This window comes from Hippocampus zosterae, chromosome 6, assembly GCF_025434085.1.
Source record: "Hippocampus zosterae strain Florida chromosome 6, ASM2543408v3, whole genome shotgun sequence".
Lineage (NCBI taxonomy): Eukaryota > Metazoa > Chordata > Actinopteri > Syngnathiformes > Syngnathidae > Hippocampus > Hippocampus zosterae.
Genome location: NC_067456.1, coordinates 16612602 through 16623937, shown reverse-complemented (window position 1 = coordinate 16623937; position 11336 = coordinate 16612602). Strand labels below are relative to the sequence as shown.

Below are 11336 nucleotides of genomic sequence, written 5' to 3'. Positions count from 1 at the left end.
TGGTCGTCTTCCTCTACCGTGTGCAATGCTGAAGAAAATTATCCTTGCAAAATGCACCTGAATTTCACATGCAGGCATCTCAAAAAACTTTTCACACCAAGTTTATTCAAACGACAAAAATACAGTATAGATAAAAAAAGAAGACACATACTGTACATAATATAATCACAGGGTTGACAGAGGGGGGAGAAATGTGATGACGAATGAAATTATTCTAGGGGCCCATGACTGTCAGCAAGCCTAGAAAATAGTACTGTATTTTTGCATCATTGAAGTTAAGCCAAGAGGATGTTTGTGATGTTTTTTTTTTTCCTCAGGACCAAAATCCCCAGCTGCACCCCAATGTCTGGCTTCAGCTATGCATGCCAAAAAGTTGCCTATCCAGACAGATAAGTTGTCGGAGGAAACCTCGGTTCGGAATGACCCCCCTGTTTTCTTTCACAGCACAAATAGCCTCCACCAGGGTGAGCCGCTGCTTCAGCATCAAGTATGCCAAGACCAGGGTGGCAGAACGGCTCACTCCTACATGACAATGCACCAGAACATGACCTGAAGAAATACAAGACGGGAAATTAAAAGTTGCTTTCAGTTGCTCATTTTAACCGTAGCTGCCTTCTTCGTTCCAATTCTCACCTCCTCTGCTAAGAGCTGCGTGAATAAAGTCTGCAGCTACCTGGAAGTTGACACTGATGTCAAAATTGTAGGAATCATTTGCCTCTACGCCCATGTAGGTGATCTTCAATCCCTGGTAGATGTCAGGACATCTTCGACGTTTACTGTGAGCTGCGTTAAGGATATGAGTGATTCCATGCCTGGCTAAACCGTTCCAGTTCTCTGCACTGTGTCTGTGGGGTTGAGGGACAAAGTGTGACTGTGCTGACAGCTTTTGTATGCAATTTGCTGCAAAGGGTAACAGCGTTTCCCAAAGAAATGCAAAGTGCCAGTACATCAGTGTGGCACTTTGACTTTGACCTGAAGAACCCTTCAAGACATTTTTTTTTTTGCAGTGCTGGAAAATGTAGCAGACTTAATGCACAAGTGAATGATGGAAACCCAAATAGCAGAGCTGTCACCATGCCGAATAGAACTTGAGGTGTCTAGAATTACTTGTGTACTTAACTCATTCACTCCCATAGACGTTTTTTCAGACTGGGTCCAGAATTAGCTGGTATTGAATAAATGACATTTATTTTGATACATGTGGACTCAAATATTCATGACATTCAACACAGGTAATGTAACAACAACAAAAAGTATTGGAGATCACTTCAATTTGGCCAGACTTGTGTTCTTTTCAGCACACAAAAATGCAATCGAGCTACTTACTGATCACCAATGTAGAGCCTGGGCCACACTTCATCTGCGTGGCTGATGATGGCTTTGCCAGTCAACAAGAGTCTTTCCAATTCAAACACTGCTAAACCAGGAGAACTGAAGTCAATTTCTACCTTCCTTGGAGGAGGTCTGTCTTTCCAGGATGCAGGAAGTTTGGATGCAAACGACATCACTTTCCAATGTTGGATTTGAAACACTCGTCTCTGCCAACAAATGTTTTGGACAATTTCTTAGGGATTATTTCCTTGCAAGTGTGCAACCAGCACAACCTTTAATAAAGGAAAGCTACACTAACGGCAACATGTCCAAAGCGTTGTGAGACTATCGGCCCCTTGCATTAATTCCTGCCCCCAACACTTGGGGTTCTACTGCTGTGCTTTTGCGTCAAAATAGCCACCTATTTATAGATCAGAGTGCTCGCTAGCAATGCAGTGCAATGTCGGTGCCATGCAAGGGTTTTCACAAATACAACAACACTTCTGTTTTTTTCTAAACATAAATCACATTTTTTAATTTGCTTCACATTAAAACAAAATCCGACATGTACCTCCAAAATTTGACAAACAACATCAGGACTAAGATTGTAAGAATGACAAATTTCACCAGAGTTAAAAATAGACTCCATATTTTATTATTTGTCAGAATTCCCAATTGGGACAAATACTGTCATTTTTTATTGGCTTCATTTTATTAATCTGCCAAATATTTCCATCTTGTGTTGTCTTACAGATGGCATGTTATATTTGGGCTGCATGTCATAGCACAAGAAAATGAATATGTAAGACAGATGATACATTTTCCATGCAATACTTTTATTTTTTTTTCTGAATATACTGAACATCCCGATACATGGAACTCTGTTATAATCAAAACATCCATCATGTTTCAGGGGAAAATGTCTACACTGCACCACTTGGAAGAATTGTGCGACATTTAAAACATAATGAGACTAATGACAGAACCAACATAGTTTGACTCGGGTGCTTTAACAAACACTGATGTTCAACAAATTAAATGGGTTCTTGACAGTTTGAATGGGCAATTGTGAAAAAGCACTTTCACTGTTTGAACGTATGATGTTCATTGGTTGGAAATCACAGGGCAAAAAATGACAGAATGACAAAAGTACAGTTATTTTCATATATGTATATGAAAATAACTAGTGCTTTGTTTTGTTTTACTCATCCATCTTTCAATTATGAGGTCATAGAGGTTGCAAAAGTATTGTGCATGCAATGCGGAGCACAATGGAAACAAAACACACTGAACGAGAGCACTGTGATAACCTCCATGTGTCGAGGGACTACGTGATCATGCAACTGGACGGTGACAAACACTAATGGGCAGTTAAGGCAATGTGCATATTGTGAAGATCAAAGGACTCTTTTAAAACTGACACACAAGCAAGGACAGTAAGGGTGATTGCCGGTACTTGATTCTGAATCACTTGTGGGGGATTAGCAACAGTTTGAGAGTGGCAATAATAATTCCCTCTTCCTTTCATCATTCAGAATACCACAAATCAAAATTCAGTCACAGACTGATTCCAAAGTTCCTGATATGTACAAAAAACGGTTTGCTGATCTACTACCAACAGCGTACTGGGTCATTTTTGATCATTTGTTTCAACTCTCTAGTTCAAATTAGATCTGGAAGAAGCCGATACGGTCTGAGGCCCAATAAAGTGGTTCATGACCGACTTTAGAAAGCTTTCCTTTCCAGCCGGTCGAGAATGGCCTGGATTCTCTGCACAGCCTCCTTTCGTGCTTGACGGATATTTTCAAGTCCCTGAGTCTCCACGGAGTCCAGCTCAAGCAGTTCTTTGGTTAGAAGTTCCTCCAGGCATCGATAACTCTTATCTGTTTTTTTACCCACAAACTCATCAACATCTTCCTGAAGAAGGAGCACTCTTGCCACGATTTGCTGAACCCGAGCTAAGCTGGGGTTGTCGCTGACGGGTGGGGGTCCAGCTTTGCCTGGAGCTTGAGATTGGGTAGGTGCAGATGGTGGGGGCTCACTTTGAGAGTGATTTTGATCAATTTGCCCTGCTTTCTTGAAGATTTGGGGAGGTGAACTAATTTCTGTGGGTTTCCCATTGGTGCGATTTGGGGATGTGGTTAGCCTGGGTTTAGGTCCCACTTGCGGTGTGCGCTGGTGTTGTTGGTCCTGGCATGACACAAAACACAAAACAATGTAGCATTTCCATAAAGAAAGCATATTACTGCATTTGACCTGAAATGAGACTTGAAACCTTGTGCTTTGTTTTACAATCTACTGTGGTGAGAAGGTAGTATCAAATAAAAAATACTGTGACTCTCCTTAAGTCGATTTTTCAGAGAGAAAGAGGCATATAATTTGTACTCCGTACTTTGTCAAAATACTTGTTAGGGCGCAAACACTGATCCAATGCTACTGTACGATGATGTGACACAATTAACTCTCCCTTTCTGGTCCCACACTGTCCGGCACTGACACTACATTCTGCTCATCTCCACTGAAGCACGTTTGCTAGTGGCAACACATCATGACACGACACCCTACTTTGTCAAAATCTACAAAAACGACACACGGGGTTACAACTGGTACCTTGGCTGAACAATTCAAACTTCCTTAGCGCTAAATGAACATTTTCATTTGCATTAACGGGGAAAACCCGGCAACATACGTTTCTATAGTTCTTTCCAACTTGCAAACTCCGAGTAGTGTAAAAACATATAATATAATACAGATTACATTCCACTTGCTCACACCTTGGGTTGGTAAGGTGGTGGGGCACCACTTCCAGTCCCTGGCCAAGCTGGAGGGTGTAGCGGCCGTATTCCATAATTACTTGGAGGAAGCTGTTGGCCTGGCTGCCATTGCTGTTGTGAAGGTGCGTATGTGCCAGGGTGTGGCCAAGCTTCAGCCGTGGGGTTGGTGTGCAGAGATTGGCCCGTGGGATAAAGCGTGTTTGGAGGCATTGCATGACCACCTTCGCTGTAGTGAGTATATGGCCCCGGAGGATATCCAGGACCCTGGGCACACAGAGATGGGACACACAGTAAGTTGGAACCACCCAATAAAATACATTAAAACCCTTGTATTGTGTTTGGGTCCGGATTTACCCGTTTCCAGGTTAGCAACAGATGGGAACAGCAAGGGTTTTAAATGGTAAGGAATGATGCAAATTGCCTTGGTGTTCATCCTGTGTTTATTTAGGTGATGCTCTGTGTGTTTAAATGTCCTTACCGCTTGACAGTGTATACCCGGATAGTGATGGTTTTGTGAATGTGGCTGTCCAGCTTGCCCACTGTTTTGTTCTGCAGGACAACTGTGACTAGGGTAAGAAGCTGGAGGCGTTGTCTGAGTGTCAGCACAGTAGAAAAGGTTGGATGGATGGAAACCACTCGTTGAATATTGACTCTGTGCTGGGCTGTAGACACCATGGCCGTTTGGATAACCTCCAGAAATTACCTACAAAGGTTGGAGAATTGAGTAATTACAGTATCCTGTAACGCACGATTCCTATGATGTGAGAGATTCAAGGTCACATATAATTTCAGATGGACCTTTGAATTCTTGGGCTTTTAAAACAGTAATTACCAATGGGGGAAATGTGCATTCCAGTGTCACACATGCCATCCCAAAAGCTCTAATTGATGGCAATAAAAGGTGATGTTTAAATGTTGGTGGTTATTTTTAAAACTGTGGCAATCTTAACCAAAGTAATATTAAAACAACGGACACAGTTGCTGTTCCTATCCTGAGCTGTCTAGTTATCGTGAAAAATCTATTTAGAATACAGAAGGTCGTGGAAGATAACGTAAATAAAGGTTTAAAAGACTGTGATTAGGATACTTCCCCACCTTTGACACCAAGTTATATTCAACCACGAAACATACCTGTGGGTTATACTGTGGCTGGCCATCAGATGCAGAGGGGTAGGCATTTGCATAGTGTCCCGTGGAGTGAGCCTGAGGATACCAGTAGTGTGATGGGTAGCCTGAATACTGTGGAGTGTCCTGAGAACACACCACAACACAATCTAAGAGTGTGACAATGGACCTGGTTCTGCCATTACTCGTGACCCTTTTTTTAAATATGGTTATATCAAGCCAGGTCTGTTTGAGCTCCACTGAGAAAAATGCACTATGGCTGGTTAATTTTTTTCACCTCTATAAATATATGTCCACTGTCCACTATTTGGTCTAGTTCTCAAGTTGATCCTTTTCATGGAATACTTCGATGTTTCTCGCAGGTGCAGTGAGTCAACTCATCTTTGACCCACTCAAAAGTGTTGAAAGGAAGCTTGCTTTTTCTTGTATTGACATTACCTCTTTTGATTTGGAGGTGTTAGAGGTCATGCAAACAAGGTACATCCAATTTGTAAGATGCAGATGAGACGGTGGCAACATTTTTGATCATTCCAAATTAATCAATTATTGTCATTACATTAAGGATAAGTATTATTACTCGGCTTGTGAAATCGTACTATTTCATGTGGAGTCTCCTCTGTGATTTCAGTCCACACTTAGTAACGATTCCTTTTAATCACAAGGCATTCTGTCTTCAATGTGAAACAATGGACCATTTTTGCACGTTTTTTGAAGTCTTCAAAATATCATCGCTTACTAAATTCTTGACATATTGACACAATTTAAGCAACCTTTTTTCCAACGTCTTTTCTATTAAGTCGGCCTTGACAACAATAAAAAAAATTGCTTTATTATTTTTATGTCATGTCCATTGGCACCGGCTCATTCATGTTATCAGATGAAATAAGTAAACAGTAAAGCAGAACCTGACCGCGGCCAGACAGAAGGTAAAGCATTTCAGTATCAACCACTGTTGCGATGTTGTCATACAAAAGTAGACGTGATTCGCAAGAAACTTAGCTGGGCGAACAAGGAAGCGCTAGCTATTACATAACAGCAGTTAGCACGTTAGCCCCGAAGCTAGCATGGGCAAGAGCTTTGCGAGCCCTTAGTGAGCTCCTCTTTTACCTAAAGCAGCAACACAAAACATGTAATGTGCATCTTTTATACACAGCGAGTGCTTTAGTCTGACTCACCATGTTTCTTACGACAGTTTCCGAGGTTATTATCCAAGTTGTACCTCGAGGGCCAGGCAGATTTCACTTCATTTGACGATTATGTACAAGCTAAACGCACTCCAGGCAATGTTATTAGAATACAACCCCTTCTAATATATCTATAAAAAAACTAATTACAATTGTGGTAGACAAACGGAGGGTGAGTGAGATGTACTGACGATAAAGATCAGGAAATGATTGAATGGCTGACGACACTGCACTCACGTCAACTTGTTTATCCTAATGAGGATGGCGAAGGCAGGTAAAGAGAAACTACTCGGATTTTTTTTAAGGACACCGTGTACAGGGTGACCAAAAAGACAATCACGCTGTCAAAAAAGACATTGTGCACAGTAGCTATTTATTTGTATATTTTTAACATTTTATACATAATATTTAATCAATGTTTTATTTTAACTTGTAACAGATACGAGTAACCCTTCGAATAATATAAACAATCTTAGTTACACGAAAACAGAGTATCAATTGAAATGTAGTAGTATTATCTTAAACCTATTTTCAAAAAAATAAATCGGCATTCTCAATCTCAACGCAGCTATAATTCCATAGGATTTGGGCGTTTAAGGACACAAATAAAACCAGATTCTCCGATGCACTTTAGCAGCCTAGCTAACGGGCATGCTAACATGGCATGGCGGCCATGTTGGAAGGGACAACGTTCCCCATCAAAGGCAATGCGGTGACATGGAAATGCGGTCGTAATTTCCTCAATTCTTAACCATTTTCGAGAGGTTCACTTTTTGGTAAATGCCAAAAACATATGTTAAACTGACAGTACGCTTGACCAAAAATATTCCTCTTTAAGAACCTGACAACAATGATTCCTTGAGGTAATTAAACAACGTTGTGCTCAGTTTTATTTGCAACACAATGTGCCAGAATCTCCATTTCTTGATTGTCTTGCAGTCCACAGACGTGGAATTCGCTGACGCCTTTGCCCCTTCTATCGTTGCTGTAGGCATGCAAATCAAATGGCCGTATCTATTTCTAGTGTAACAAGATTTCAACATTACCCGGAAGTTTAATCCTGGTGCTTATAAAAACACTTCCGGTCTCCCGCTTCCCCTCCCCACCAGAAACCTTTCGAGACATTCATGGAGTGACGCTACGATAATAAACGAAGGCAATCAAGAAACAAGATTCCAAGATGAACTACGTACCAGGGACGGCAAGTCTCATTGATGAGATCGACAGTAAGTCTTCGAGGACAATCGACTCGTAGGAAGACCGCTCACAATCTTTGCGACTGACACATTCGCCGTCAATGTTGCTGTATAATGCTTGCCTTACCTGTACTCTACAGAAAAACATCTGGTTCTCTTACGAGATGGTAGAACACTAATCGGGTACCTCAGAAGCATTGACCAATTCGGTACGTCTTTTTTAATTAACTGCCATTGTTTTCACACAAGACGCGTGTGTAACACAACCGAATGTTTTACATTTAGAACTAATGGAACGTGCTTCTTACACCTGATGCCTCAGCTGTTACGTACATTTCGCCCACCTAATTAGTTTATCTTTTCTTTCAGCCAATTTAGTTTTCCATCAGACAGTTGAACGTATCCACGTGGGCAAGAAATTTGGTGACATCCCAAGAGGAATCTTCATTGTGCGAGGAGAAAATGTGGTGCTGCTTGGCGAAATAGTACGTGTGACTTTTCTTTGTTTGTTTCACCAATCATCTGTCATTTTAATTCATCTGCGAAGTGCACCGTTTAGAAAACATATACACGTAGTCACTTTTTGAATCATGAATTGCATCTGATGTCTCATGGTATCGTTTGTTTCACAACTCCACGCTCCCAAATGGTGATTTAAAAAGTCGTCTCAACAACAATTATATAAACAAACTCCTTATTCATGGTCCCATAACTCTTTGGCTAAGGTGTGTATCCAAGAATGCTTTGACAGTACGACCACACTTTTTGTGAGGTTTTTGTACTGTAGGTTTGGAATGTCTGCTTCTGTGTAAGATGGAACCGTTGACTTCATACATCGTTCCATCCAAAAATCCTTGATGGACATGGGGAATTCACGTGATTTTATTTTATATTGAAAACATTTGGCTTTCAAAATTAAAAGATTAATATATTTTAAAAGTTCAGGAGTCCAGGTTTTATTTTATGGTATTTACATCTAGATGTGTTAAACAACTCGGGACGGAGCACCTTTTGTTCGAAGCTTTTCAAGTGAGAAAAAGTATTGAAACATGTGACTGATGGGTGTTTATAATTGCTCAGGTGTTTCCTTTTTAGATTGATTGATTAATTGCTTGGACATTAGAAAGTGATTTTTTGGCTTTGTGTTTTACCTGTGAAAACTGCAATTGATGTTAAGCAAACATGAAGACCAAAGAGCTGTCTATGGGAGAAAAGCAAACCATTTTGAAGCCAAGAGAAATGGGAAAATTGGCCAGAGTTATTGCACAAACACTGGGCATAGCCAAGGTAACGTTTTGCAAAGCCCTGAAAAAGAAACTATCGATGTATGTCAGCCACAGACATCGAACTGGTTGTCAAGGGAATCAACAACAGTTGATGACAGAAACATTGTGAGAGCTGTGATGAAACATAAGACAATCGTATGTGATATCACTGCCAACCTAATGGTGTTTTATTGGCATTGCTAAAATTGGCAGGTTCTTGGTTTTGTTTGAGTTAAGGTACATTTTACTAGGAAATTGTGGTTGCACCCAAACCATTTTGGGGCAGTGTTTGATTTTTCACTGCGTATTAGATCTTTCTTTAGTCCCACGGATTTTTTTTTTAAATACAGGAAAGCATATTTTTATGTATACAATTAACAATTTCCCCCAAATTGTAAAGTTGATTGTACATGTTCCTCAAATTTAAAAAAGCGATTGCTTCTTTCAGTGGGATGAAAAAAAGTCGACATTGCCTTTCAATGTTTGTGCCAATATCTTTTTTATGCTCTTTTTTTGAAAAAAAATTGATCTTTCTGTGATAACACTTCCTTTCCTAGACGGTGTTGACGTTTAGGTCATTTTAGCATTTCAAGTTGTTCATATGCAAAGCTTATACTTGTGTCATTCATATGTAATGGTATTTTACCTCATCAGACATTTGCTTTTGGATGCATCTTTCATTGCAGGATGTGGATAAACCATGTGACACAGTCCTGCAACAGGTCTCCATTGAAGAGATTCTGGAGGAGCAGCGGTTGAAGCAGCAAACTAAGCAGGAGACTGAGAAAGTAAAGATGCAGGTCTTGAAAGACAGAGGCCTCTCCATCCCCAAAGCTGATAACTTGGATGAATATTAAAACGGCCTACAGTGCATGAGTTGCTTCAGTTTGTATCAGACTGGTATCTTTTTGTATCAGACTGGTATCTTAGTTGAATTTGTTAACATGATTTTATGTGCACAAGGCAACATTTTACTTTGCCTCCTTACTGTAGTGTACTGTATACATTTAATTTGAATGCACTTCTCTCCGTTTTTCAGGTCAACGGTGGCAAAACCATTTGTTTTGGCTCACTATTTTATCACAATTATTTCACAGCGGCACTTTGTGTTACTCAAGTGTTTGTATTTGGAGATACTAAGGCCTGGTAGTGACACAAAAGTAATGGCCATGCTCCATTAAAATGTTATTTTTTACTCATGGCTCTCTTTGTTCCCTTTCCGCTGTAAATATGAATATCAATGAAGCGTTCTGGAAGAAGCATCAATCACTGTGTTTTAATTTCTTATAATGCTAATAACAAGCAGAATGTAGCTGACAAACTTAACCCAAGTAAAACTGTAATTCCTCAATTATTTTATGAAGGCGGGGGGAAAAAACTAAACCTACCAGCTCCCGTGCGTGCGTGCGCGCGTGCGCTCTTGCGTATGTGCACGCAACTGTACTTTTTCATTGAGGAAAAGGTAGGTTTGATTTTGTTCCTTGAAGAAAATAATTTAGAAAGTGCATATTTAGTGGAGTTGTGAAATAAGATTGTTTTGGAAATCTGAAGCGTTTGTCATTACAATGCAAATAAATCAGGACTTTTTACATCACTCCATCACACGAAATTCTATAACTCGGTGGTGGCTTCGGCCATATATTATGGCATTGTCTGCTGGTCAGGCAGCATCTCAGCCAGGGACAGAAAGAGACTGGTTAGGAGACTGCTGTTGCCCAGGAGTTGGGCAACAGCAGGATGCTAGCTAAGCTAAAACCTATGATGGATGGATCTCTCTCTCGGTCTCTCGCTCTCTCTCTGAGGTATTGCAGAGATTCAATTCCAGCTGCGTGGGTTTTCTCCGGGTACTCCGATTTCCTCCCACGTTCCAAAAACATGCATGGCAGGCTGATTGAACATGCAAAATTGTCTCTCGGTGTGAGTGCGCATGGTTCGTCTCTGTGTGCCCTGCAATTGGCTGGCAACCGGTTCAGGGTGTCCCCCGGCTACTGCCCAAAGACGGCTGGGATAGGCTCCAGCACCCCCCGCGACCCTAGTGAGGAATCCTCACTTATTAAGCGGTTAGGAAAATGAATGAATATATATTTATAATGAACTGTGTACAGCTCTCTTTATCTACATTTATTTTTGTGTTTGCAAACGCTTTGTTTTTCTTCTTTCTACCCCCCAAATTTGCTGCTGTAGACTGTAAATTTCCCCAGTGTCGGACAAATAAAGGATAACTCAGACCAACTCAGTCCAGTTTTAACGTGTAATATCACTGCCACCACTAGATGACAGACATGTCTTAGATGTGCTTACACTGGTTACAACGTACAACGTAAATAGTCGTCGGAATGATATGCAAGACATACTACCTCAATAATATAAACCTTTTGAGTGTGTTGATTTTTGTCAAAATTTACTAAATACATTTTTTGCACTTGTTTAGCAGTTTCGTGCTGTCATTGAATGGTAATGTTTATGCAAGAGTCCCGTACT

General features: G+C 40.6%; 3 protein-coding genes across 4 annotated transcripts; 1 reads left to right on the top strand and 2 right to left on the bottom strand.

Moving 5' to 3' along the window:
- Positions 1-85: 85 nt before the first annotated feature.
- Positions 86-1815, bottom strand: LOC127602192 (dual specificity protein phosphatase 26-like). The gene is made up of 3 exons (XM_052068124.1): positions 1327-1815; positions 634-845; positions 86-549 (listed from the first exon to the last, which is right to left on the bottom strand). The coding sequence occupies exons 1-3, from the start codon at positions 1503-1505 to the stop codon at positions 353-355; spliced, it is 588 nt and encodes a 195-aa protein (XP_051924084.1). The 5' UTR covers positions 1506-1815; the 3' UTR covers positions 86-352.
- A 311-nt stretch (positions 1816-2126) lies between these two features.
- Positions 2127-6668, bottom strand: bag4 (BCL2 associated athanogene 4). Its single transcript, XM_052068122.1, has 5 exons — positions 6386-6668; positions 5217-5336; positions 4564-4788; positions 4086-4349; positions 2127-3501 (listed from the first exon to the last, which is right to left on the bottom strand). The coding sequence occupies exons 1-5, from the start codon at positions 6386-6388 to the stop codon at positions 3037-3039; spliced, it is 1077 nt and encodes a 358-aa protein (XP_051924082.1). The 5' UTR covers positions 6389-6668; the 3' UTR covers positions 2127-3036.
- Positions 6072-10050, top strand: lsm1 (LSM1, U6 small nuclear RNA associated). 2 transcript variants are annotated; one of them, XM_052068125.1, is made up of 5 exons: positions 6072-6136; positions 7504-7620; positions 7731-7799; positions 7960-8075; positions 9542-10050. In XM_052068125.1, the coding sequence occupies exons 2-5, from the start codon at positions 7575-7577 to the stop codon at positions 9710-9712; spliced, it is 402 nt and encodes a 133-aa protein (XP_051924085.1). In that variant the 5' UTR covers positions 6072-6136; positions 7504-7574; the 3' UTR covers positions 9713-10050. The 2 variants fall into 2 exon arrangements, with proteins under 2 accessions (XP_051924085.1, XP_051924086.1); XM_052068126.1 differs by lacking the exons at positions 6072-6136; positions 7731-7799 and adding an exon at positions 6644-6668.
- The last annotated feature ends 1286 nt before the right edge of the window (positions 10051-11336 follow it).